General features: G+C 41.5%; 1 protein-coding gene across 1 annotated transcript in view; it reads right to left on the bottom strand.

Annotated features, from left to right (window-relative positions):
- The window catches only part of MYT1L (myelin transcription factor 1 like), a 1,231,183-nt gene that overhangs the window by 332,664 nt on the left and 875,301 nt on the right, over positions 1–23,218 (bottom strand). The window contains exon 7 of the mRNA XM_086926390.1: positions 10,267–10,607. Coding sequence (XP_086782516.1) covers positions 10,267–10,607 — 341 coding nt within the window. The remainder of the gene's footprint in view (positions 1–10,266; positions 10,608–23,218) is intronic.

Raw genomic sequence — 23,218 nt, 5'->3', positions numbered from 1 at the left:
TCTCACAAAAATCCTTGTCGAAAAACGGAGAGTGAACTCCATGTTTATCAACCCCTCTGGACCTCTTATCCCAATCCCTCTTAGATAATGCAAGGAAATGAAAAAAATGTATGAATATTTTTGATTAGAAAAGGTACAAATTGGCTACTTAGTTAGAATGCAAGATACTATGTGTTTACTGTTAATTAATCCATGTATAACTATTGTTCTTTCTCTATATATATTTTTTAGAGTTTATGTGGCTACTCCAGAAGAAGGCGCTGGTTCGCCGAAACGCTCGTAGAGACCCATTCTGCCACTTAGATTTTTAATCTTTTTAAATCTTTGTCTATATATAATGTTTTGAGTGTATGAATCCTGTTTATATTGTATGATATATAATTTACATTGTGCTCATTTGTCTTTTTTAATTACATTTGTGTCATTTTCTTAAAAATTTATAATACAACAAGTATTTTTGTAATAATCTGTAGCCAATTGTCCTTATATACATAAGATTGTTGTCTGTCTTGAAACACCAGTTGCCTAGGTTGCTGCTAAGTTTGCCATTCTAACTGCCATACAGTGCCGGTGCCAGCGACGGCGGCAGCTGCCATCTAAACATGCAGGACACATTTCAGGAAATGAAGAATGTGGCTCACTGGAGGAAAGCACAGTCATCTATTAAAGCCTTTGTCAAGCAAGTGAAAACAAGCCCCACCTCCCAAAGAAATTGTACAATGTGTCCAAAGACATTGACAAAATACTACGAATGTTGAAAAAGGATATCAACTACATTGATTTTGGTCTCACATGTGGTTATATTTGATAAGTGTTCCATTGTTCAAGACGTCATTCAGAACTATTTAGAATACTCTAATGAAAGATATTCTTATAGATATCTTCCATTGAGACAAACTTGTTTTGTATAATTATTGGTAGGGCTTGGTTTTTAAGCGACAAAATACTAACATATTTATATGCATGTTAGAATTAAACTTGTATCAAAGAGGCTAAAGAAAGAGGCAAGATCATGAAAGTTAAAACCTAATATTAATGACCTCTACGTTTTTATTTTTATTATATTACCATGGTCATGATTTTCCTTAATACACCCTTATATATGCCTCGAGGCTAAAATGTCTAATTTGCTCCTATACATCTCCATAGAATACCATGAGATTAAGTTCTTAGTTGACTTTGAATAGATAGCGGCAATAACGGTCAAGTGCCCCAAGTCTCCTATATTGTTGCATACATTGGGAGACATGTAAAAGTGTGCTTAGATAGTAACAGCCTCAATCTGGTTGTACATATCACGGTGCTTTATAATGCAGCAATTGCATCAATCAATATCCTAGTATAATCCCTATGTACCTCAAAAAATTGAAATCAATTATTCTAATCAAAATGTACCCGTAGGATAGCAGAATTCCTATGTTAAAAGTGCAAAAAGTGTGATTAATTTTAGCAACTAAAGAATTTTCCATTTTATCCTGAGTGATGACCTACATACATAATAAAAGAGAGATATATGTTCATGCATAGATCTGCATTTCTTAAATTACATTCCAATATGTGTGGCTAGTTCCTCCCCACTATTTAGGCAATTCAGTATTTTGGTATTGAGATCTATTACGTATCGTGATTCCAAAATTCAAAGCTGTTTCTCTCTGTTTCTTCCCCCATGTGTTTGGTAATACAATCAATACTAAAGAATTGTAACAAACTGTAGTCATTGTCATACCTCGCCTAGAAATGTCTGGCCACAGGATAACTAAAATCTTGGTTAGTTATAGCTTGCAAGGGCAGGAGAATCCTTATTTTGTGTTGTAATTTAGTGCTTCCTACATATCTAGAGCCACATGGACACTCTAAGACATATATTGAACAATCAGTGGTGCATGTGATAAATGTATTGATCTGTTTGAACCTCCCATTGTAGGTGGTATAACTCTTGAGGCTATAACTACTCTTACAGGCTTTACACATATTGCATTTTAGAAACCCTCTTTGGCCTCCTTGCCAGGAGGCAGATGTAGATGAGGTCTTAATGTTTTTTTTTAATTGGTTGGCTCTTTTTTTTTTTTTTTGTAATGCGTACTGAAACCTAGGCAATGCCATCATTTTGAAGAGTGCTGCCCGTCCGAGGAGGGAGAGTGGAAGCCGTCGCTAAGAGGCAGCATCTCTTTTGAAGCGTTGTAAAGGCGGGAGCAAATTCCTCTCATATCTTACATCTGGATCTTTGGAGATAAAGACCCCCAGGTAACGGAATCCCTCTGTAGCCACCACAATCGGGCAGTTCCGCGGGAGCGCGGGAACGTCTCCCCGCAGGGCATACAAGGTGGACTTGCCCCAGTTAATGCTGTAACCTGAGTTTTTCCCGAAGATGGTGATTATATCCATAGCCACTATTAGGGACTTACGGGGTTTGGTGAGATATAGCAGGACTTCGTCCGCATAGAGCGAGATCCTGTCCTCTTGGTTAGATATAGCTCGCAAGTGCAGGAGAATCCTTATTTTGTGTTGTAATTTAGTGCTTCCTACATATCTAGAGCCACATGGACACTCTAAGACATATATTGAACAATCAGTGGTGCATGTGATAAATGTATTGATCTGTTTGAACCTCCCATTGTAGGTGGTATAACTCTTGCGGCTATAACTACTCTTACAGGCTTTACACATGTTGCATTTTAGAAACCCTCTTTGGCCTCCTTGCCACGAGGCAGATATGGATTTTTCTTGGTAACTATGTACCAGGATGTCTCTCAATGATCTTGGTTCCCTATATTTGATAAGTGGTGAATCACCTATCAGCCCGTCTATCACCGGGTCGGTTTTTATTTGAATACAATGAGGTCTTAATGTTTTTTTTAATTGATTGGCTCTTTTTTTTTTTGTAAGGCGTACTGGAACCTAGGCAATGCCATCATTTTGAAGAGTGCTGCCCGTATGAGGAGGGAGAGTGGGAGCCGTCGCCAAGAGGCAGCATCTCTTTTGAAGCGTTGTAAAGGCGGGAGCAAGTTCCTCTCATATCTTACATCTGGATCTTTATAGATAAAGACGCCCAGGTAACGGAACCCTTCGGTACCCACCGCAATCGGGCAGTTCCGTGGGAGCGCGGGAACGTCTCCCCGCAGGGCCTACAAGGTGGACTTGCCCCAGTTAATGCTGTAACCTGAGTTTTTCCTGAAGCTGGTGATTATATCCATGGCCACTATTAGGGACTTACGGGGTTTGGTAAAATATAGCAGGACGTCGTCCGCATAGAGCGAGATCCTGTCCTCCCATCCGTCTGCACAATGTATCCCCCTCAGGGACAGACCTTGGTCTTGCCTGATCCACGCGGCCAGGGCAAAGGGCAAAGAGGAGGGGCGAGAGGGGGCAACCCTGTCGCATTCCCCGTCCAAGTTAGAATATTTCGGAGATTTTATTATTAACAGAGACCTGGTCCATGGGCGCCATGTATAGGAGGCGCACCCATCCTATAAAGCTCGGGCCGAATCCCAGCTTACGGAGGACCGCCATCATATATGACCACTCAAGCGTGTCAAACGCCATTGTAGCGTCAAGGAATAGCACCACCGCATCTTCCTGGATAGCGTGGTAGCTGCCCAGAACTCCATGTAACCTGCGGAGATTAAGTGCTGTGTTTCAGTGTGGCATAAAGCCAGACTGGTCCGGGTGGACCAAGACGGGTAGGACAGGTTTAAGCCTGTTAGCAAGGACTTTGGCCAATATTTTGGGCTCTGCGTTAAGAAGGGATATAGGCCTATAATAGGCACAGGAGTCTCTAGGTTTTCCATCTTTGTGGATGGCCACTATTGTGGCTATGTGCTGATCGCGCGGTAGGATGCCCCGATCCCTGCTCTCCTCAAACATCCTCTTTAGGTAAGGGCCGAGGCCGGAAGGCCTAAGCTTGTATAGTTCTATTGCCAAGCCATTTGGTCCCAGCACCTTTCCCGACCAGAGGTCCCCGATCGCTCGGGCAAGTTCCTCCACGGTTAGTGGCGTCTCCAAGTCTTCCCTCTCCGAGTCAGAGAGAGTGGGCATACGAATGTCGGTCAGCAAGGAGACCGAGTCTCCCTCCGGTCTGTCCGAGCCTTTGCTGTATACTTTCCAATAATGAGACGCAAATTCCCTGACTATGTCACGAGGTTCCGTAATTACGGTACCTGACTCTGTTTTGAGCTCTGCTACTAATCTCTGTGCCTGCTGTTTTTTTGTCAAGCCAGGCTCTGAGCTTGCCCGCATTTTCCTCTTGATCATAAAGTCTACCTTCTTTATCCCTGGTCAGGATTTTGGCAGCGTCAGTGGCTAGCTCTGTACTCCGCCGCCTTGGGTTCCATAAGGTGAACTGCTCTAGCCCTCGCCTCCCGTTCTAGGAGATCCAGTTCCATATTGGCTATTTGCCCTTCCCGCTCCTTACGGCGACCGGAGATCGCCGAAAGGGCCTCCCCCCGAAGCACTGTCTTAAAAGCTTCCCAAAGCACCATGGACGAGGCCACAGTGCCGTCGTTTTCTGAGAAGTATCGATCTATGGAAAGGAGGAGTTTCTGTCTAATGGGTTCACAGCGCAGGTACCATGAGTTAATCGGCGCAATGCAGCCCTCTTGTTTGGCTCCAAATGTGAGGTGGGCAAGTAGCGGCAAGTGGTCAGAGATACCTCTCGCTAGGTGTACAACCTCCTGAAGTGTAGTGTTGTGATATTGTGGCGCTAAGATGTAGTTGAGGCAGGAGAATGAGCGTTGCGGGCCCGAGAAGAAGGTGTATTGTGTTTCTTGGGGATGACGAGTACGCCATAGGTCCAGAAGGCCAAAGGCGTCAAGGAAGTCAGTAAGCCAACCAATTTCCTCATAGCAGGTTGCATTCCTTACTTGTCTCAGGACTTCCGTTCTATACTCATCAACGTCGATGAGAACTATGTTCTCTCCCTTGTCAGAAGGTTTTAGGACAAAAGTGGAGTCATTGATTAAACTATGCCGTGCCATTCTTTGTTCCTTAGTCATGTTTTCTTCATATTGTATCCATGTTGTTTTCGTAATTTTAAAAGTTCTTGTACCATAAGTGTATTTAATGCCTTTATGTTGTCATGTGGAACATTGGGATTAAACTTCAACTTGGGTTTGAAACCACTGTTAAGAGATCTATCTGCTACAAAACCCAATTTTGTTGGAGTCTGGCCAACATTGTCATATAAATGTCTTTCAATATTGTACTACAATTTGTGCACCAAAAGAATGGAATTAATATCTTCTAGAGTAAACTACGATGAATCCTCTATGCATGACCTATTGGTTAATGTCCTCCATTGACCACTTGACATTTTACACAGTTTCATTCGTTTTGCTTTCCTTATATATTGGAACAGATCTATTCGCATGTCCACATAGTTCATATCAATAATGCAAAATTGTAACTCAGCTAGTACATATGCCTCACCCTCATTTGCAGTATTACCTGAGGTGTTAAAAAAGACACAAAATAAGCACACATTAGGCTCTTGATTTAGGAATGAAATTAATAGATAATTTTGAAACAGTTTCATTGACACCATTAGAGAAGAAGCCACCGTTCTGGCAGTGAAATAGTGGGTGGCAGCTGTTCCTGTTCAGGGTGCATCCAAAAATATTTTGGAACGTTTACACCTCTGTGGGCAATGACCCTTTAGGTTCTTGAGCCAAAAAACCACAACTCAAAATAAAAGGTGAGACAGAGTGTTCTGGTAATGAGAAAGCTGTACCAAAGGCTAAGAAAAAACAATAGTCTAGCCGAGGTGGATATAGTTTGAGGGACTGTGATAAAACGAGAAAGAAAGAAGAAAATGAGTCAGATTAAAAGACAAATTTTAAGAAAAAATCCAGTTTCATAAAAAAACATGTCTCGCAAGCTATGGATATTTCTAAGGAATTGGACTTAGGCAGTAAAGTAATGGGACAGTGCAGCAGAAGTAACAATAGTTCACCTGACTCTCAAAGAGCAACTGGTGCTGGATCGAAATATAAAAAATTTAAATGCAGAAAATGCAGAATGGAAGAGCCTAAAACCCATAGTTCAAAGGTCCCTGTGAAATATCAGTTTTATCGTCACAGTACCAGTGCAACATCATTCTACAGTGATTTAAATTTGTTGATCTTTTAATCAGGCAAGCTTGTATCCAGTAGCAAAGTGAGCAAGGGACCCACGTCTGGGCATAACCTGCCATGAGGAACAGGGTCAAGACTGATTTGCATATGGCTGGGACAGAACTGGGATGACAAAGTGAGCTAAAGAATGATGATGGATTCAACCCATATATGTGACTGGGGGTGAGTCTGAAAAGTTTCAGCGCTCTGTCCATCATCTCCTTATAATAAAATACACATTTATAAAGCGCATGGCTACACTCACTATTGTGTCCCCACGCTGCGGCAACAAAAACTCGTCAGTAGCAGTACTGTGATTCAGCTAGAGAAGAAAACCTAAGGACGAAAGAGCCAAGTTTTGAATTTTTTCCGAAAGAGTGTCTCTGATGGTTCCATCCAGAGACCAAGGAGAAGGTTATTCCAATGCTTGGCCGCCAAGTAATGGAAGGATCGACCACCCATTCTTGCTCTTTTGATGGTCTAAGTTTTGACCTTCTCCGTCCCACATGATCTCAGAAGGTGTGTCGGAGTGAAGGGGGTATGTAGATAGGTTGGCCCTTTTCTCTGTAGGATGCAGTGACTAACACAAAGGGCTTTGAAGAGTATTCTCTCCTTCACTGGAAGCCATTGAAGGGATGCCAGGTCCTTGTTAGAGGAAGCTCTCCTGGGCAGCATCTGAACGAGGCAGGCTGCCGCTTTCTGAATACATTGAAGTCTTTTCATACACTTGCTACTTGTCCCCAGATAAAGGGCGTTATTGTAGTCCAAGTGGAAGGTAACCAGAGCATGGACCATGGTTTTTCTAGCTGTCATGGAAAGTACATCTAGGGTCTTCCGAAGTCCTCTCATTATCCCAAAACACTTCCCCGCCACCAGACAGGTGTGGCTCTCAAAGGAGAGCTTGGTGTCCAGCCACATCCCTAGGTTCTTAACCTGTTCGATGGGGGATGGAGTAGGGCCCAGAGTCCGATGCCACCACGATGAGGACCAAATCGAGGGAACTCTGCCTACCACTAGAACTTCTGTCTTATTGCCATTAAGTTTTAAACAGTTGTTCGACATCCAAGATGCCAGTTCCTGTAGGCAGGCAGAGAAATTGATGGCTGCCTCATCATGGGATTGTGCTAATGATACCACCAATTGCGTGTCATCCACATATGGCACGACACTGATGCCATACTTCCCAATAATCTCTGCCAATGGGGCGGTATAGAGATTAAAGAGAGTGGGCTAAGTATGAAGCTCCGAGGGACCCCTTGGGCCAGTGCAGTGCTTTTTGAATATTAAGGTTGCTGAGACACCTGAAAGCTAAAATCCTGTAAAAAGGACCTCAGCCAGTCTAGGGCTCATTCCGCCAGTCCTCCTTTCCTGAGGCGCTGTAGAAGTAATGGGTAGGCTACCGTGTCAAATGCGGCACTAAGGTCTAGGTGGACCAGAGCAACCGTCTGGCCCTCCTCTCCATGTTTGCGGATGGTTTCTGTAGATAGGAGCAGTGCTGATTTGGTAGATTAGGTCGCTTGAAAGCCCGATTGTGTAGGGTGCAGTAGGTTGTGTTTATTAATATGGGCCATCAGTTGAGTATTGACCACTTTTTCTGTTATTTTGGCAAAATATGGCAAAAGTAAAATTGGACGTAGGTTCTCCAATTGACTCATGCTCACATATGTTTTCTTTTTTTTATGGGGAGGACAATCACTTCTTTCCACCTTTATGGAACCATTCCTGAAGCGAAAGAGCGTCCAAGGAGGTGGCTGATGTAGGGTGCTGGGACTCCTCGAGGCTCTCTCTTAACACTTTAGGAGTTGTGGGGTCCCTAGGTGAGCCGAATTTAATGCTTGAGGCTATGTCCATGAGGCTGTCACAGGAGGGGAGAACAAAACCACAAAGGCAGTATACCTTCGCTATGTAAGAAGTCCCTTCTCTATCATCAGAGCACCCATTACGTGTTTCATCTGGGAAGGTAGATTAAATCCTTGCTACCTTCACCGCAAAGAAGTCTGCTACCAAGTTGCAAGAGTCCACAGAGCTATTGTTAGAAGCTGTAGTCCTTGCTAGTGATGAGATCTCTTTGAAAATAGTGAAGAGTTCCTTAGAAGAATTCTCAGCTATCTCGATCCTATCACTGTTGTAGGCGGCCCAGGTTTTTCTTATGAGGGAGTGATAGTGTTTAAGACTGGTTTTGTTTTCAATCTTCTTGTAATCTGAGAAGTCTTTCCTCCATGTCCTTTCTAAGCACTTCCAGGAGGACTTAGCTATCCTGAGTTCTTCATTAAACCAAGGGGTCGTTTTAATTATCTCCCCGGCGCAATCAAGGACCATGGGTACTTCTGTCTAATACCTCCGTAATCCGTTTATCTAGAGCGCTGCAGGCTGAGTCAATGTCATTGCCTCCAGGAGGTCCGCCCTGCTGGAGGGCGTGATTAAAACTTGCTGCTGAGAACCTGGCCCACTTTCTATGTGGTTTCCAAGCGCCTGACGTCTTTGGAATAAGGGTGTTAGGTACCAGGGCGCTAAAGGGAACCACAAAGTGATCTGTCCCTTTCTCACTTTGGCACTGAATTCAAGCTAGCCTAGCTGATGAGGGGTGTTAACCCGAAACCGGTTCCAGGAGGCTTGTTTCCGGTTCAGGGAAGACCTGGCTTGGTAGTTCGGGCTGGACTGTTCCCATGAGGAACTGGGTCAAGACTCATTTGCATATGGCTGGGTCTGAACTGGGGTGGCGAAGTAAGCTAAAGAACGATGATGGATTCAACCAAAATCTGTGACTGGGGTGAGTGTCTGAAAAGTTTCAGCGCTCCGTCCATCATCTCCTTGTGTTTGCTATATGACACTATGTCAGATCGATAATATCAATCCACAGTAATATTGTTTCCACAATATTGCCTTCCACTAGATCGTCCTGATAAGTATATTATTACTATTCTTACCTCTGGGTCGGCTCATCTACACTTACCTTGCAATGTAGTGGTTAGGCCAATGAATCGGATGTGGTATTATTAATATGCTATATAACACGTGATAGTATGATTGTGGCAAAGCTTGTACTGGTGCTTATGGTGGCAGTGATGGTTGTGGTGGTAGTATTTGTCATAGTACTTACAAAGGTGTTTTTGTTGTGGTACCAGATATGGTGCTACTGGGATTTGGGCTGTCTGTAGTACTGTTTGTAGAATAAGTGGTGGTGGTTGTGGTGCTGGTGCTTTTAATACCTGTGTTGTTGATGGCCCTTTAAAAGGTGGTGCTAAGTGTGTTGATTGTGGAGGTGATTTTGCTTTTTGCTGTGGTGTTGAATGCAGCTTTGATTCTTGTGGTGGGGGTTGTGGTGTTGCTAATAGTGCTTTTATTGACGTTTGCAGTACTTAATCTCGGTTAGAGGAGAAGTTAGAATTCCAAGCTATGCATGGGAGCACTTGAAAACACATTGAACTGATGCATAATTTCCCTTTGCGAACAACTAGAGAAAAAATTAGGCTGATGGCTATCTGGTGGGAAACAGCATTTACAACGCTGCCATCACATGGTGCTACTATTACGACGTGCGTTGTTAGTACGTGATGCATTTACATTGCAAGTCATCACAACGACTTGCACTAGGGGGCACCGAGGTATTGGAAATTAATTCCAACACCTTCCCTACTGTTGCGCAAACTGGAGTAGGAATAGTAATTAATACTATTCCTAAGTCCAGCGTGCCCCCTAGTGCAAGTTGTTGTAATGACTTGCGATGTAAATGCATCAAGTATTAACAACGTGGTCCTTGTAACAACCGTGTTGTAAAAGCACTCAATGTAATGCATCGCGAAGTAATGAGATATATTCCTATCTGGTTGTTGAGACCCATTAGAACATCTCACAAAGAGATCTTGCCCACTGCCTAGTCTAATGAGGAGTTGCCACGAATCTGTGTTTGCGAAGCATTTTTAATGTGAATATTAATATGGATCATTCATGATATAACTTGTGCCTTTATCTACAACTGTATATCTATAAATATGCACACTAGACTTATAAGATAACAAAGAGATGATACTTCAGTGTAATAAAATATTTTCCTGAAATTGCCTTTAAATCTTACCTGTCTAAACCTTAGTAGCCTATACAAACTAGTTAAACACAAATTAAGCATCTCACATTTTTCCCCCAATAGGGTGATAATTACCTTGTTCATCATCCTCGTCATCGTCTTCGTCCTCCTCCTCATCCTCATCCTCATCCTCCTCCTCCACTTCTTCTGCTTCATCTTCATCATCTTCATCGTCAACCTCTTCGTCTTCCTCACGGTCTACCTCTACCTCATCCTCCTCCTCCTGGTCCTCGTTGTCATCCGAGTAGTCTTCCTCCTCCTCCTTTTCGTCCATTTCCTCGGTCCCATCAGTTTCGTAGCATTCATCAGCAGACAATTTGTCCGTTTTCGCTACAAACGGTTTCCTTTTCGGGGTGGGTTCTTGAGGCTGCTTATCTTGCGTTTTCCTCTTTTTGGCCAGCGGGCAGCCGTAAACACTGTTAAAAAGAGGAATTCATAAATACTTAGTGGCAGCATGCATGACACCTGTTTGCACATTTTATAGTAGTTGGTAATAATTCATAATGATGCTTATCACAGTTGCAGGCTAGACAAAAAGTTGATGGTTTCAGAAGCATATTTTGTATGCTGAGCATTGGATAGGTAATTTACAAGCATAGCCAGCACCATTTTAATGACTGAATCAAAGGGAAAGATACCAAAGTCCCACTGTTGTTAACAGAATAAGACTGGATCACTTGACGCTACTGTGTAGAGACGAAAGGAATGAAGGACACAGTTCAAACCAAGCTGTACATTGATGCATTCGATAATGTGGATAGCATGGATGTTCTGCGTGAATGGATTGCTAGCAGCTTTTAGCAAAGTGGTTCTGTCTTCCATCCCTTTTCAACCATTCCCACTTTCATGTAGTTTCCAACATCAAACATGCTCATACTTCAGTTCAGGTCAGATGTTTATTTTTATATTAGAGAAGTCTTTTCTCATTGAAAACGGATGCTTTTCTCATGAAGGATCAAAGCAAAGTTTCCATATGTAAAAGCCATTTTGCATTGCAATTCCACGAGAAGAAATCTACAACTGTGACAATTATGTGTGCATAAGTTGGTGTGAATGTGAGTGAGTACTCCTGGGAATCTGTAGCAGCTCAGAGTTCCAGGATCATACCAATGATTCTCTGAGTTTTCCTAAAAAGCCAGATATGGACTCAAAGTACTAATCTAGGAATCAATTTAGTATTTAGTATTTAGGTAACTTTTGTAAAGTTATACTGATGAACAAACGCCACCTACGCCCTCTACACACCATGCGGTGTGTGCCGAGGGACTGCAAATATTTGTGACACACACAGTCATCCTATTAAAATAAAACCCATTTTAATGAGATCTTTTTAGGTTATAGGAAGAATGAGAAAGGCTTCTCCGGGTTTCACCTTACAACTTACTGGCACACAATGTGAAAACATAGAGCCTTCATAAACATGTCATAAAAAGTGGAACTGAAAACAACCTTATGCCGAATACCAAGATTCATGCTCCTTTCCTCCACCACCCTATCTCCTGATCTCACTCTTGCGGGCTCTATTTCACCCAGACTTTCTCTATTTAACAAAGTTTTCCTGTTTTTCTCTATTTTTCCTTTCTTTATTTCTTGCTTTGTATCACAGTCTGATGATAAAAATATAAGTTCCAGTACCCAAAAGTGAGAGCAGGTGACTAATAACAGTGACCATCTGAGCTAATTAAGCACTTGGCGTACAGAGGAGGAAATCACCAGTAGAAACACTTACATATTTGCCGAATCCTATCTGCGGTACATTACTTGCCTTTCAGCATATGTGTGCGTGTGTAAAAGGGAAGGCAAATGGAAACATGCATGCTTCGCTTTCACTCAAGAATCACGGGTGACACTGATCTTGTGTCCTTAACAATGCTGTCTTTCTGTTCCACCCGACATGTTACGCAATTGCTTCTTTAATCTACTTTTTTATTTTGCATTGTGTACATTTAGTTCAGCCGCCGAGAACGTATTTTTAACCCTGACCTACTAAAAAGTACCTCAAGTCTATGGATTGGCTTTGCCTCACCTTCTCATTAGCTATCACATGTTGGTCCTGCTGCAAGCAAAACAAAGGTGATGCACCTGAAGGGCGACTGCAGAAGCCAGGTCCTGGAATCTGGCACAAATGTTTGATCACAGAGGCACCAAATTAGGTAAAATAGACTGGTTAATATTGTTCTGAGTACCAAGCAATGTTTGCACTGTCTTTAACTGTATCCGATCAATATTAAAACGACATTGAACCCATCAGACCAATGGAATTGTCCGATTCTGGTAGACAATTGCTTAGCATTGGCGCAATTGGTGCACTCAAGTTCTTGAATATTGCAACATTAACTGCTTCTGATTTCAGAAGTATTTTTCTCTTTTCAATGGCTGCTTTACACAATGCTTACATACTCAATTTCCCATTATGATGATGCCACAGGGGACAATAAATGTTCACACTTCGTATACTACACGAACATGACCAGAGCATCTGCGATCCATGAAGTAAAAAACTGATTTGCATATATAAATATATATATAAACACAATCTGAAGTGAATAAGGGGATGTTGGTGCCAAATGTTTGCTATCAGAGAACAGTCAATAACCACAGTGACGTTATTTCTTCATGTGACATTACTAGTGATATTGTGATCCTCAGATCCCCTACTACTTTAGAAGCATGTAAATAGGCCAGCACGATAGAAGTAACATACTAAAGCAAGCATTTTCAAGTCAATAGTTTAGCGCTCATGTAATAAAAAGGTATTTACAAAACTTTACTGAGACACAAAACACGACACAGGTATAACATGATCAGCGGCAGTTGACCATTGCCTCTTTGAACAGTCACAGGACTTCTCTGCATGGCTGCCATACTTTAACTAGGCCGGTCTCATTATGTTTCTGCAGTAGGCAGATGTTAACTTACTTAGGCCCTCACAACCAGTGGTCAGGTGACAGATGCAATAATGATTCCCTCCAGGACTAAGGTGTTCAGAATGTATCATTTTGAGAAATTGACCCTTTCTTAATGGGTCACTGCCATTTGTTGCTGATTTTTATTGTTAGTTTTAAGACTATGCACACCAAGGTACTGCTCACCGGTGCCCAGTGCATGTGCTCGATTCCCTAAAGAATATTGAAATTGGCTAATCCCTGATTAACATATTTAACTTTCCTACAATATTGTGGTATAAGATGCAGAACCTGCACATGACATAGAAAGTTAAATGCCACCTATTAATGTAGTACTTATCGTGCCATTCACTAGTGTGACAAGAAGCACATGGCTTTAGTCCCATCATTTTAGCTTGAGTTCAGTGCAGTCTGTTACAATACTACTATGGACAGGTGATAAAAAGCTCCATTTTAAATATTAGTATGTTACCGCTATTTAAGCCTTGTATCCCACATGGTAAGGTGGATGGTATTTAAAAGTTTGACATGTAGACAATTAATGTTAACATATTCCTATAGAGACAAGGAATAAAAAGCAATCTAATTGTGGCAGACATAGATTTCCTATGTAGCATACCAGAGTGCAGATTAAAATACTAATACTGCTAACTTGGGAAGGAGCCCCACTAGAAAAATGTTTAAGCCACTCTTTTAATAGTTATTAAAAATCCAATTCAATGGTGAAGTCACATTTTTAATAAAGGTTAAGGAAACATAACTTTTAATACCTTATCCTTAACCTGCCTGGGCATTCAGGTGACTAATTTGCATTAGCTCTCTAGCTCTTCCCTGTCTGTGCTCAATCTTGAATAAAGTATGAATGAGATTTAGAATTTCTCTCAGGAGTACAAAATAGGCTGATCAGAATGGGCGGGAACAAGTCCTCCTAGCTTAATAGAATATGCATAATTGGGCTAGCCCCTCCTGTTGACACCCCAGTGTCACACTCTGCAAAACAGGTCTGAAGCGCTTTTAGTAGGTTTGCGCTCTTTAAAGGGGAAAAACAGATGCAGGGGCAATTATTCTGTCCCTGGGTTTGTTGTTATTACAGTGCCTACATCAAGCTGTATTTTAGTATTTGATGTTGGAAGACACTATGATTACCATAGTACACTCCACACTCACATGCCCAGGTTCAGAGCCCAGGTTTAGTGTGGCCGTAGATTTTTGCCATCTTGGATTTGCCCAGACACATTACATTTTGGGCATGTTTGCAGTGAAGCAAACAGAAACGTCTGCAAAAATGGGTGGTTCAGAGCCTAGCAACCTTTACTCTATAGGTCAGAGAGGAACTAGGAGTGTCTTTGTGTGTACCCCACCCATAGGCTCATGAACCTTACAAAGCTATCCCCTTACCCAGCTTTCCTAACATTGCTAGAATTGCAAAAGAACACAAGGCGAACTGACTCTAATGAACTATGCATCTCTGATCTGTGACAAGGACCTGAGGAGTTTGGACCCCTTCCATTTGCAATCTACAGACAGAAATATCTACAAGGATCATAAGACTAATCGCTTTGGTAACTCCAGTTACATAAAAACTAAAGAGAACATTTCTTTGAAGTATCCCAGTGGACGAGTGTCAAATGGAACTGGACTGGAGTTTGCTGTTGCCATCAGTCTGACACCTTGAGAGTCTCTAAGAGCTCCCCATGACGTTTACTGAGCACAATAAGAAGTTTTGGTATGGTGAATGTTTGAGAGAGCTGTCGACACTGCAAGGGTTTGGACTCCGGAACGCCATTTGCATTACACTACTGGGCAATGTTTGGAAAGTCACCCACATGCCTTCCTTTCAGGAGCTCCAACAGGCATACTCATTGTCCAGAATGCAATTCCATAAGTAATTGCAACTGTGGCATGCATTGCGAGTGAATGTTCCCCTGGCACTTCGATTCCGGAATTTAACCTGATAGATGTGAAAGTCATTATGGGAGTGTTGCACAAAGTGTGTATCCAAAATGTATTGCACCGTGATCATTAATGCCCCAGGCACATTGACGGATCTCAAAACATCCTGGGAGGGTCGGCCCAGCTCTCTAGATGATGCAGGTTAGCTAGATGCCCTGAATACCTCCAAAGGGCTCACCATATCATCACGGCTATGTCTAGTACAGACATACTATCTGCATAGCCCATACCTCTCATCTGACAGGTTATACAGAGCAGGATTACTTGCCAGCTCTGCATGCTTTCGTTGCTCACATGTTCCTGTTGATTGTTTCATATTATGTGGTCCTGTCCTAATAATAGAGTATACTGGAAAAGGGTGGTCACCAAACTCTCTGAAGTCTTAAACCTCGAGATAGAACATTCCCTGCTATTGATCCTAGTGGGGTTACTTGAGGGTGCATGGGGGGACCCGTGCAAACCGGGCATTACTGGAGACAGCACTGCTGGTGGCCAAGAGTAGCATTGGGGCTCACTGGAAAGATTCCAAGCTCCTGACAAAGTCACAATTGAGGCACAGAGTGGGCTAGTGTACCCAGTAAGAAAAATCGATGTATGGGGCATGAGGATGTCTGCTAAACACAGTAAAATATGGAGTAAGAGGTTTCAGGCGTCTGGTGCGGACTCATTGTGAGGAAGTTGTTGTGAGACTTATGTCATTTCTTTTGTATTAGATGTTGCCCGCTGTTATTACTATAATTGTGATGGTGTTAGCCTCTACCAAGGGCTTGTGTCAGTTTTCAATGTGTCCTGTTGTAACTGCAAAAAAACAATAAAAATGTGTTTATAAAAAAAAGACGTTTTGAAACTTCTTCCAAACTTTTTCTCCCAAGCTCCAGAGCTACAGAGGGATTGACCCCAGAAAGTATACGACCGGCAGATTAACCCTAAGAATTGCAGGTTTGTCCTGATGGGGGAAGAGATTTTCTTCAGAAAGCAACAAAGTCCCTTTTCTAATTGAGGCTTAGAAAGTCTTTTGATCGTCACGACTTTAAGGTGCTAGCGGGGCGAATCTACTTGCTATATCCCTTGCACTCCATTGCACATCCCTCAAATTGTGCCTAGGTCTTGGTCTACAGTGACTATTGACCAATCCCATTTGCGATCTTTGCGCTATTTTCACCTTAATCATTACCAATTCATATCTCCAGTTCCCCTTATTGGACCTTTAGCATTTTTATGTTGTTTTGTTTATTAAACTTTACTCTTGTTTTCTAAAGTGGAGTGGGATTTCTTTTGTGTTTTTGACTTGTTAACTGTTTTGCTACTTCTAAACGCTTTAAACATTTTCTTTAAGGGAAGCCTGTCTACTTCGTGCTTCAACTACTGGGGTGTATAAAACTAGAGTATTAGTTGAGGGCGGTCCCAAGACTTCATTTTGCAGTTACGTTATGGGGTTAGATAAGTTGGATGAGATGCTTTGGTGAAGTTGAAAAGCAGAAAGCACTTCCGATGAAAGATTCCTCTTGTGTTCTTTTACAAGGTTTTTGGAAGCTCTGGATGACATCACATTGTTTGATCTTCTTTTTCTGGTACTATGAAACCGTTCTCCTTATAGTGACAGGGGAGACTATCAGGTTAAGACAGAAAAGGGCTTTGTGGCCACAAATGTAGCGCACTTTTCATTATCCCTGCAGCAATACACTACACCTTGGGGGGGAGGGGGCGTGGGGGGGGGGGGGTTATTCCTGAATACTAAACATGGCTCTTCAGATAAAAGTTGTTAACTTCTCACGCACAATATTGAATGGAACGAAGCCTCCAGCTTTCGGGAGCGTCCACTGCAGTCTCTGGCACTTCATCCACTCAGTGGTTACGATTAATATTTTAAAAACAACTTCTCCAACTTTGGTAGGTAAACTTGTTAAGCAAAAAGCAAATAGCTAAAACACAAGGAAGCACAGCCCTGCAGGAATAATAGATACCCTCTGCACCACATATTAAAGCATTAATGTGAACACATACTTCAACTTGGGGCACACTGGTTGTGTAGCAGTACTGCATTATGAAGCCACCTCTGATTTCTAGACAATCTTCAAGTATGTTCTTCCAGCTATTGAGATGGATGCTGTTCCAAAGACTACTATGGATACTTGGGTAAGCTGACATTTTCCTTCCCTTATGAATGAGAAAGCCAAACAAACTCATCTTATTATAGCAAAAGTAGTAGGGCACCTTGTACTACACTACAATACAAGATTGGTGGAATTTGTCTCAGATTAATATGCACTTCTGATATTCGATGACTCACACCTCCCATTTGCCTTCCTCACAAATAATTTTAAGATAGGGCACAAGTTTATGGTTTGTTAAGGTCCAAGTAATTCTATTTGATCCAAGTTCTGGGCTCGCAGTTACTGATTTTGTTTTGGAAAAATGTGGTTTGCTAGAAGTAGCTCACTCGAAAGAGGAAGGTTTCATGAATTTCTGTAAATGTAGTTTTCCCATATGTGAAAAGGCATGCTCCTTATGTGGATATGTTGTTAAAAAGATTAAAGAGTATGAAAAGTAAATTAGATGTATTTTGCTTAATTGCTCTTCCCATTCATGGCTGTAACATTATTTAACACCAGCTAAAATGCGGTGGTATCTCTTACTCGGAGATGTTGATGGCCCTTCAAGCATTCTTCACCTCTGGGTGAGCAGAAGACTTAATTACCTCCTGATATGTTCACCAAATGCTGAGACAGCTGCAAGCGAAGTCAAGGTGATGACATTTTCAACTGGGTCTTAAGAAGATTTAACCAGGTTTCATTCCAGTAAATGACGACGAAAAGTCAAACTCTCTTTTGTCAAAATTGTAGAATATGTTTTGTAGAAGTATTTACACATAATCTGTGTTTTCCATGTTTGTTTTCACTTAATCTTCACGAGTGTCATAATAAATAACGTTATGTTTTCCTAACAAGAAGGTTACATTTTTCATTTTCAATATGTAATAGTTTATTAACAACAGATTTTATGAGCATTTGGAAAGAAATGTTTAAGATTCTGTAAGTAATATATTGAAACAGTTGAAGAAGGTACATGAGCAAAAATAACGCATAGACACTATGCATTAGGCTGATGTTCTGCTAAGCACATGCTAAGATTGGCAAAGCCAATAGGTCTTGCATTTAGACCTATTGGCTTTTCCAATGGTTTTATCAATGCGTTACTGTATATACATTGCATATATTTTGTAAGTAAATACTTTCAATTTGTTAGCATTTATAAAGGCTCTTTGCTTTAGTGCAATTTTGTATTGTATCTCAAGCAACCAATGTATTTGTAATTGTACTTATGTAATTGTACTTACTTTACTAAGTATTGGCAAAAGCCAAGTGGTCTCAACTCTAAACAGGTGAGCTATTGCGTTTTCTAATGCTTGTATGGTACACATGAGCTCAGTCACATTTAGGGGTCCGGGTGAGCTATGATTGTGGGAATGTGTTCATAACAGGGCACGATTGAGAGTTATGGAGTCTGAGTCAGTAAACCATGACAGTGTTCAGCTTATATGCTTATACAATCATTGGCCTCTCTCCAGTGTGCACAGTGATGGTCTCCTATGTACCATTTGTAATTACCTGTTTTAATAATTTACATCAAAATCATTATTGTTACTCATTTATATCAAACTGCTTACAAACACTCACAAAGTCAATATGTCAGGCCTGTTTTAGGGATATGTTATTTGAATGCAATAACAGAAAACTCAAAAAGAGGCACCTAAAAGCTGTTATGTCAGCATGCTGTGTAATATTGCAATACACAAGTAGGTAGTTCACATGTTTTTAAGCCATGCCCTTAATAACTTACACACCACCCCTTTGAGAGACCCCACTACCTTTTTCATCTAACTTATAGAACTGTGGTCCAAAAGGCATTTGCCTACAGGAAGCTAAAAGCTGTCTCATTGAGACCCAACAATCGTGAGTTTGTAAAACTGTGGAGTCTGTGGGGTCAAATCTAGGGGAAAGAAGGAGCAATTGCTTTGTTCTTCTGTGACACTCACTCTGCAACATCTCTGTGCAGTCAGGAGCACAGCTAGTGTTCCATGTCAGAGAGGAGGCTTGTGCACCTTCTTGAAAGGAAGCAGAGGGTATGACTCCTCCATTTTGGTTTCCCATGCCGTGATTGTTGGTCTTAGTCTTAACTGCAGTATCTATTCCCCAGCAAAGTTGATCCAAAATTTGTGGATGTCATTTGCTCCACGGAGAAGCAGGGCTAAGTATCCTTAGGTTTTCTGGGAGACAAGCTAAAAGGGAGAAACATGGACGAGATACAACAAAGTTGAGTGCAAGGGGCCTGAAGCAGCACGGAGGGCAGGGGTGGAGTCAAGAAGGACGGGGTCGGTAAAGCAGCAGGAGGGCAGAGGAACCAACAGGAGGATGGAGAAAGCAACTCAGAGGGAACGGTGGAATCAACACGTGGCATGGGTGATGGTAGAGGGAGCACCATGGACCATGGGAAGAGGAAAAGTAAACAGGTGAGAGAGCAATTAAACCAGATGGGGTATAACACAATAGTAAGAGAGAGAATGCAACACTGAAGGGGATCAAAAACACATTAAGGAAAAGAGTTGGAAACCACATGCACTTACGGGGGAAAAGTAATGCTTAAAAAATGAACAGCGGAAGGACACTAGAAATTCATCAATGCTCCAGGGGAGGGACAAACACAAGAAGAGATAGTAATTCCCACTAATAGAAAGCTAACAAATAAGAACAAGCAAATCAACCAATGGAAAGCAATCAGTGAACTATAAGCTGAGTGTAAGCTAACACTACATCTCAATATAGACAGCACATGCGCTGCCTAGGAGGCAAGACCAAACAACGATAATATGCATGATTTTACTAATTTGATATAAAGGTATTATCAGACCTGCCCCCCCTCCCTCCCCCAGTGCCTTGAGACCCTCGCGGGTGAGTAGTGCGCTCTATAAATGGACAGTTGATTGATTGACTTCTGTAGAAAACAATACATCAGGACAAATTAACAAGTTTTTTCAACAAAACGTGCATGAACTTTTGCCTCTTGTGCAAATCAGCCTGGGAAGTGGGGACAGGGAATTTATATAACTGATTTAATTATCCATGATGTAAGTTAAACTTGAACAAAAAAAACTGGGGCGCATCATACGAAAAGATGGAATGAATAAATCAGTTAACTGTTATATATTAAATTGAATTCTCGATTTTTCTTTATTTTTTATCCATTTTTCAGTGAGGAGTCTGATACAAAATAGCAAAATTCTACTACTCTGTAAGGGCTCAGTTTATGAATAGATAGGTATTTCAGTACCTAGCTACATTGAACTGCATGTATGTTTGTAACTCTAAAAACATAAATTTGCACTCAGAAAGGGAAGAAAATACACATAAAATTGCGCTCAATTGTGTGATAAAATCTGGGCCATAGGTGCCTGTATGACTTTCTCTATAATCCAATAGGAGACAGCGCACATGCAGCGTCACTGCAGTCAGTAAGTGACATTTCTTCATCTGCATCGGGGTATGGCCCGTGCTAATTAGGCAAACATTTTGGCTCTGCACCATATTATGGACAATCAAGGAGCAAAAGAGTCAAACTTTACACTGATTGTATTCCACAGTCAGTGCACCCCACCAGGAGCAACTGCTTCCAAAAGCTGCTTTGTCTTTCTATAACGCATTGCCTTCAGAGCAGTTGCAAGTTTGCAACTACCCAGGGGGTCAGCATGTTATCCGTACTTGGGCGCAAGGTCCGTATTTCCACCTGGCGAACCTAGTTAAAGGTGCACCGTGAAGCAAGTGAAGCAAACAGTGACAGTGTGACCTATGCATAACATAGCACCAGGAAAGTTTGTGGATTCTTGCCTAAATATGTGACCACTTGTAATCTTACAGAACTGTGTGTACACAAAAACTTGCAGCAGGTGCAGTCCTACCCTATTGACTGTTAGCCATTTACTCCTGAAAGGGTCTGGTGAAAAACAGTTTCCAAGATGGTAATGAAGTTGCACTACCCCATAATTGGTCTGGTGTATATGAAGAGGAATTTCTTCATTGAAGAAAATGTTTTCCCACTGAGAAATAAGTTAAAAGTGAAAATCCATTTGCAGTGCAATTTAAACATGTACAAATTGACACATGCTAACACGTATTTCACAAAGATTTCCATAACGATTCTTGAGAACCAGTGACTGTCCTGGAATCGTTTGTAAACTCCATGGTGGTGTGAAATGGAATTCAAATCTTGGTGTAAGCCTATATGAGTTGATTTTCAAGTAAAGGTTTGTGAATTTTGCCTAATCCTAGCCACCAAGTGTTTATTTACGAGCACAAAAATAATAGGGGAGAGAGGACACCCCTGACGCGCTCCTTTAGGTGGAGGCACCCTTCATGATTTTACCTCATTGACTATTATTCTTGCAGCTGCTGTTTTATAACTGGCCTCTCTGTCTATGATAGCATATGTGGGCCCAGGCTTATAGTTTTTAGCACTTGAATGAGGAATGCCCAATTGACCCTAATAATTGCTTTCTCACCTTCAGTGATGATATCACTAGGGGAATTTTCCCACAGTTACTCTTCTCTATTAGGTGACGGACCCACCTAATTTTATTAGCTGTCTGTTTATTAGGCATGCAATCAGATTGAGCTGAGTGCAGGAAATATGGTAGATGGTGTGCAAGTCTATTCCCAAGACATTGGTTAACATTTTTAAGTTCAAATTCAACAGCTCTACAGCTCTATAGGATATTTATTTATTTATACGTTTTTATATTGCGCGGACTTTACCTGAAGGTGTCAGAGCGCTTCACAATAGGAACAGTACTGATACATGAGGAGAAAATTATAAATGAACAAATTACAAAAGCAAACGTTAAGTTACATGAGGCAATAGTGACAATTGTGAGCAAACAAAATACAGGAGGAAGCAAAGGTACATTACAGGAGGAAAAGGTGACATGTGTGTAAGTTACAAAAGCGTACAAAGTACAAGTAGAGGAATAATACTATAAATGGCAGACACTCAAGCACAAGAACAAACGTTACGTAGGCAATGGTGGAACTTGTGCAAGTATCTAAAGAAAACAAAATGTAAGAGGTAGCAAACAGTGTGTTACAAGAGAAAAGTGATGTGTGCATGTTACAAAAGAGTACCAAACGCAGATAGAAGGGTAATACTGCAATAAATGGCAGACTCTCAAACCACAAGAACACACTGGGAAGGCACTTCCATAGTCATGGAGAATAGAATTTTCTATAATGAAAGGTCTTCCTTCAGATAATAGAGAGGGCTTGAATTAAATTTGGAAGTGTCTTTGAAGGAGGAGAACTTTGAGGTCAGTTTTGAAGGCCTGGGAGGACGAGGTGGTCCGGAGCTGAGGGGGGAAGTGGGTTCCAGATTCTCACCACGTTGCCTGAAAAGGATTGGACCATCGATCTTTCCTTCTTGAAAATGGGAGGTTCAAGCAGTAAATTTTCCGCATTAAATGATGGTCTAGAGTCTCCAGAGAGTTTCAGTTTATTCGCCAGGTAGCCACTGCCACTGAGATGATATTTGGAAGAAATATCAAGCTGTAAACATCAGGGTACAAAAATATCATGATGCAGAAATATAGTTGTCAAGAATATTAATTCTTACCCTTCAAAGTCCAACGGTTTCCCTACTGTTGGAGTGGGAATTGTAAATTTAACCTCTGCAAACACAAACAATTTCCCTACTTTTGCACGGACTGGAGTGGAAATAGTAAATGTAACCACTTTGAAGTCCAACACTTTCACTACAGTTGCACAGACTGGATTAGGGGTAGTAAATCTTACTCCTCCGAAGTCCAATGCTTTTCCTACTGTTGCACAGACTGGAGTTGAAATAGTAAATGTAACCTCTTCAAAGTTCAATGTTTTCCCTACTGTAGGACAGACCGGATTGGGATTAATCATTTTAATCCCTCCCAAATCCAGTAGTTTCCCTACTATTTCACAGACTGGTGTGGGAATAGTTAATATTATCCCACCAAAATCCAACAGTTTTCCTAATGTTGAACAGGATGGAGTGGGAACAGTAAATTTAACCCGTCCAAAGTCCAATGCTCTCCCTACTGTTGCACAACCTGGATTGGGAATAGTAAACCTTACCCCTTCTAAGGCCAATTC

The sequence above is a fragment of the Lissotriton vulgaris genome, chromosome 6 (assembly GCF_964263255.1).
Source record: "Lissotriton vulgaris chromosome 6, aLisVul1.2, whole genome shotgun sequence".
NCBI lineage: Eukaryota > Metazoa > Chordata > Amphibia > Caudata > Salamandridae > Lissotriton > Lissotriton vulgaris.
The sequence above is the reverse complement of the archived record's forward strand: the minus strand, read 5'-3'. Positions and strand labels throughout refer to the sequence as shown.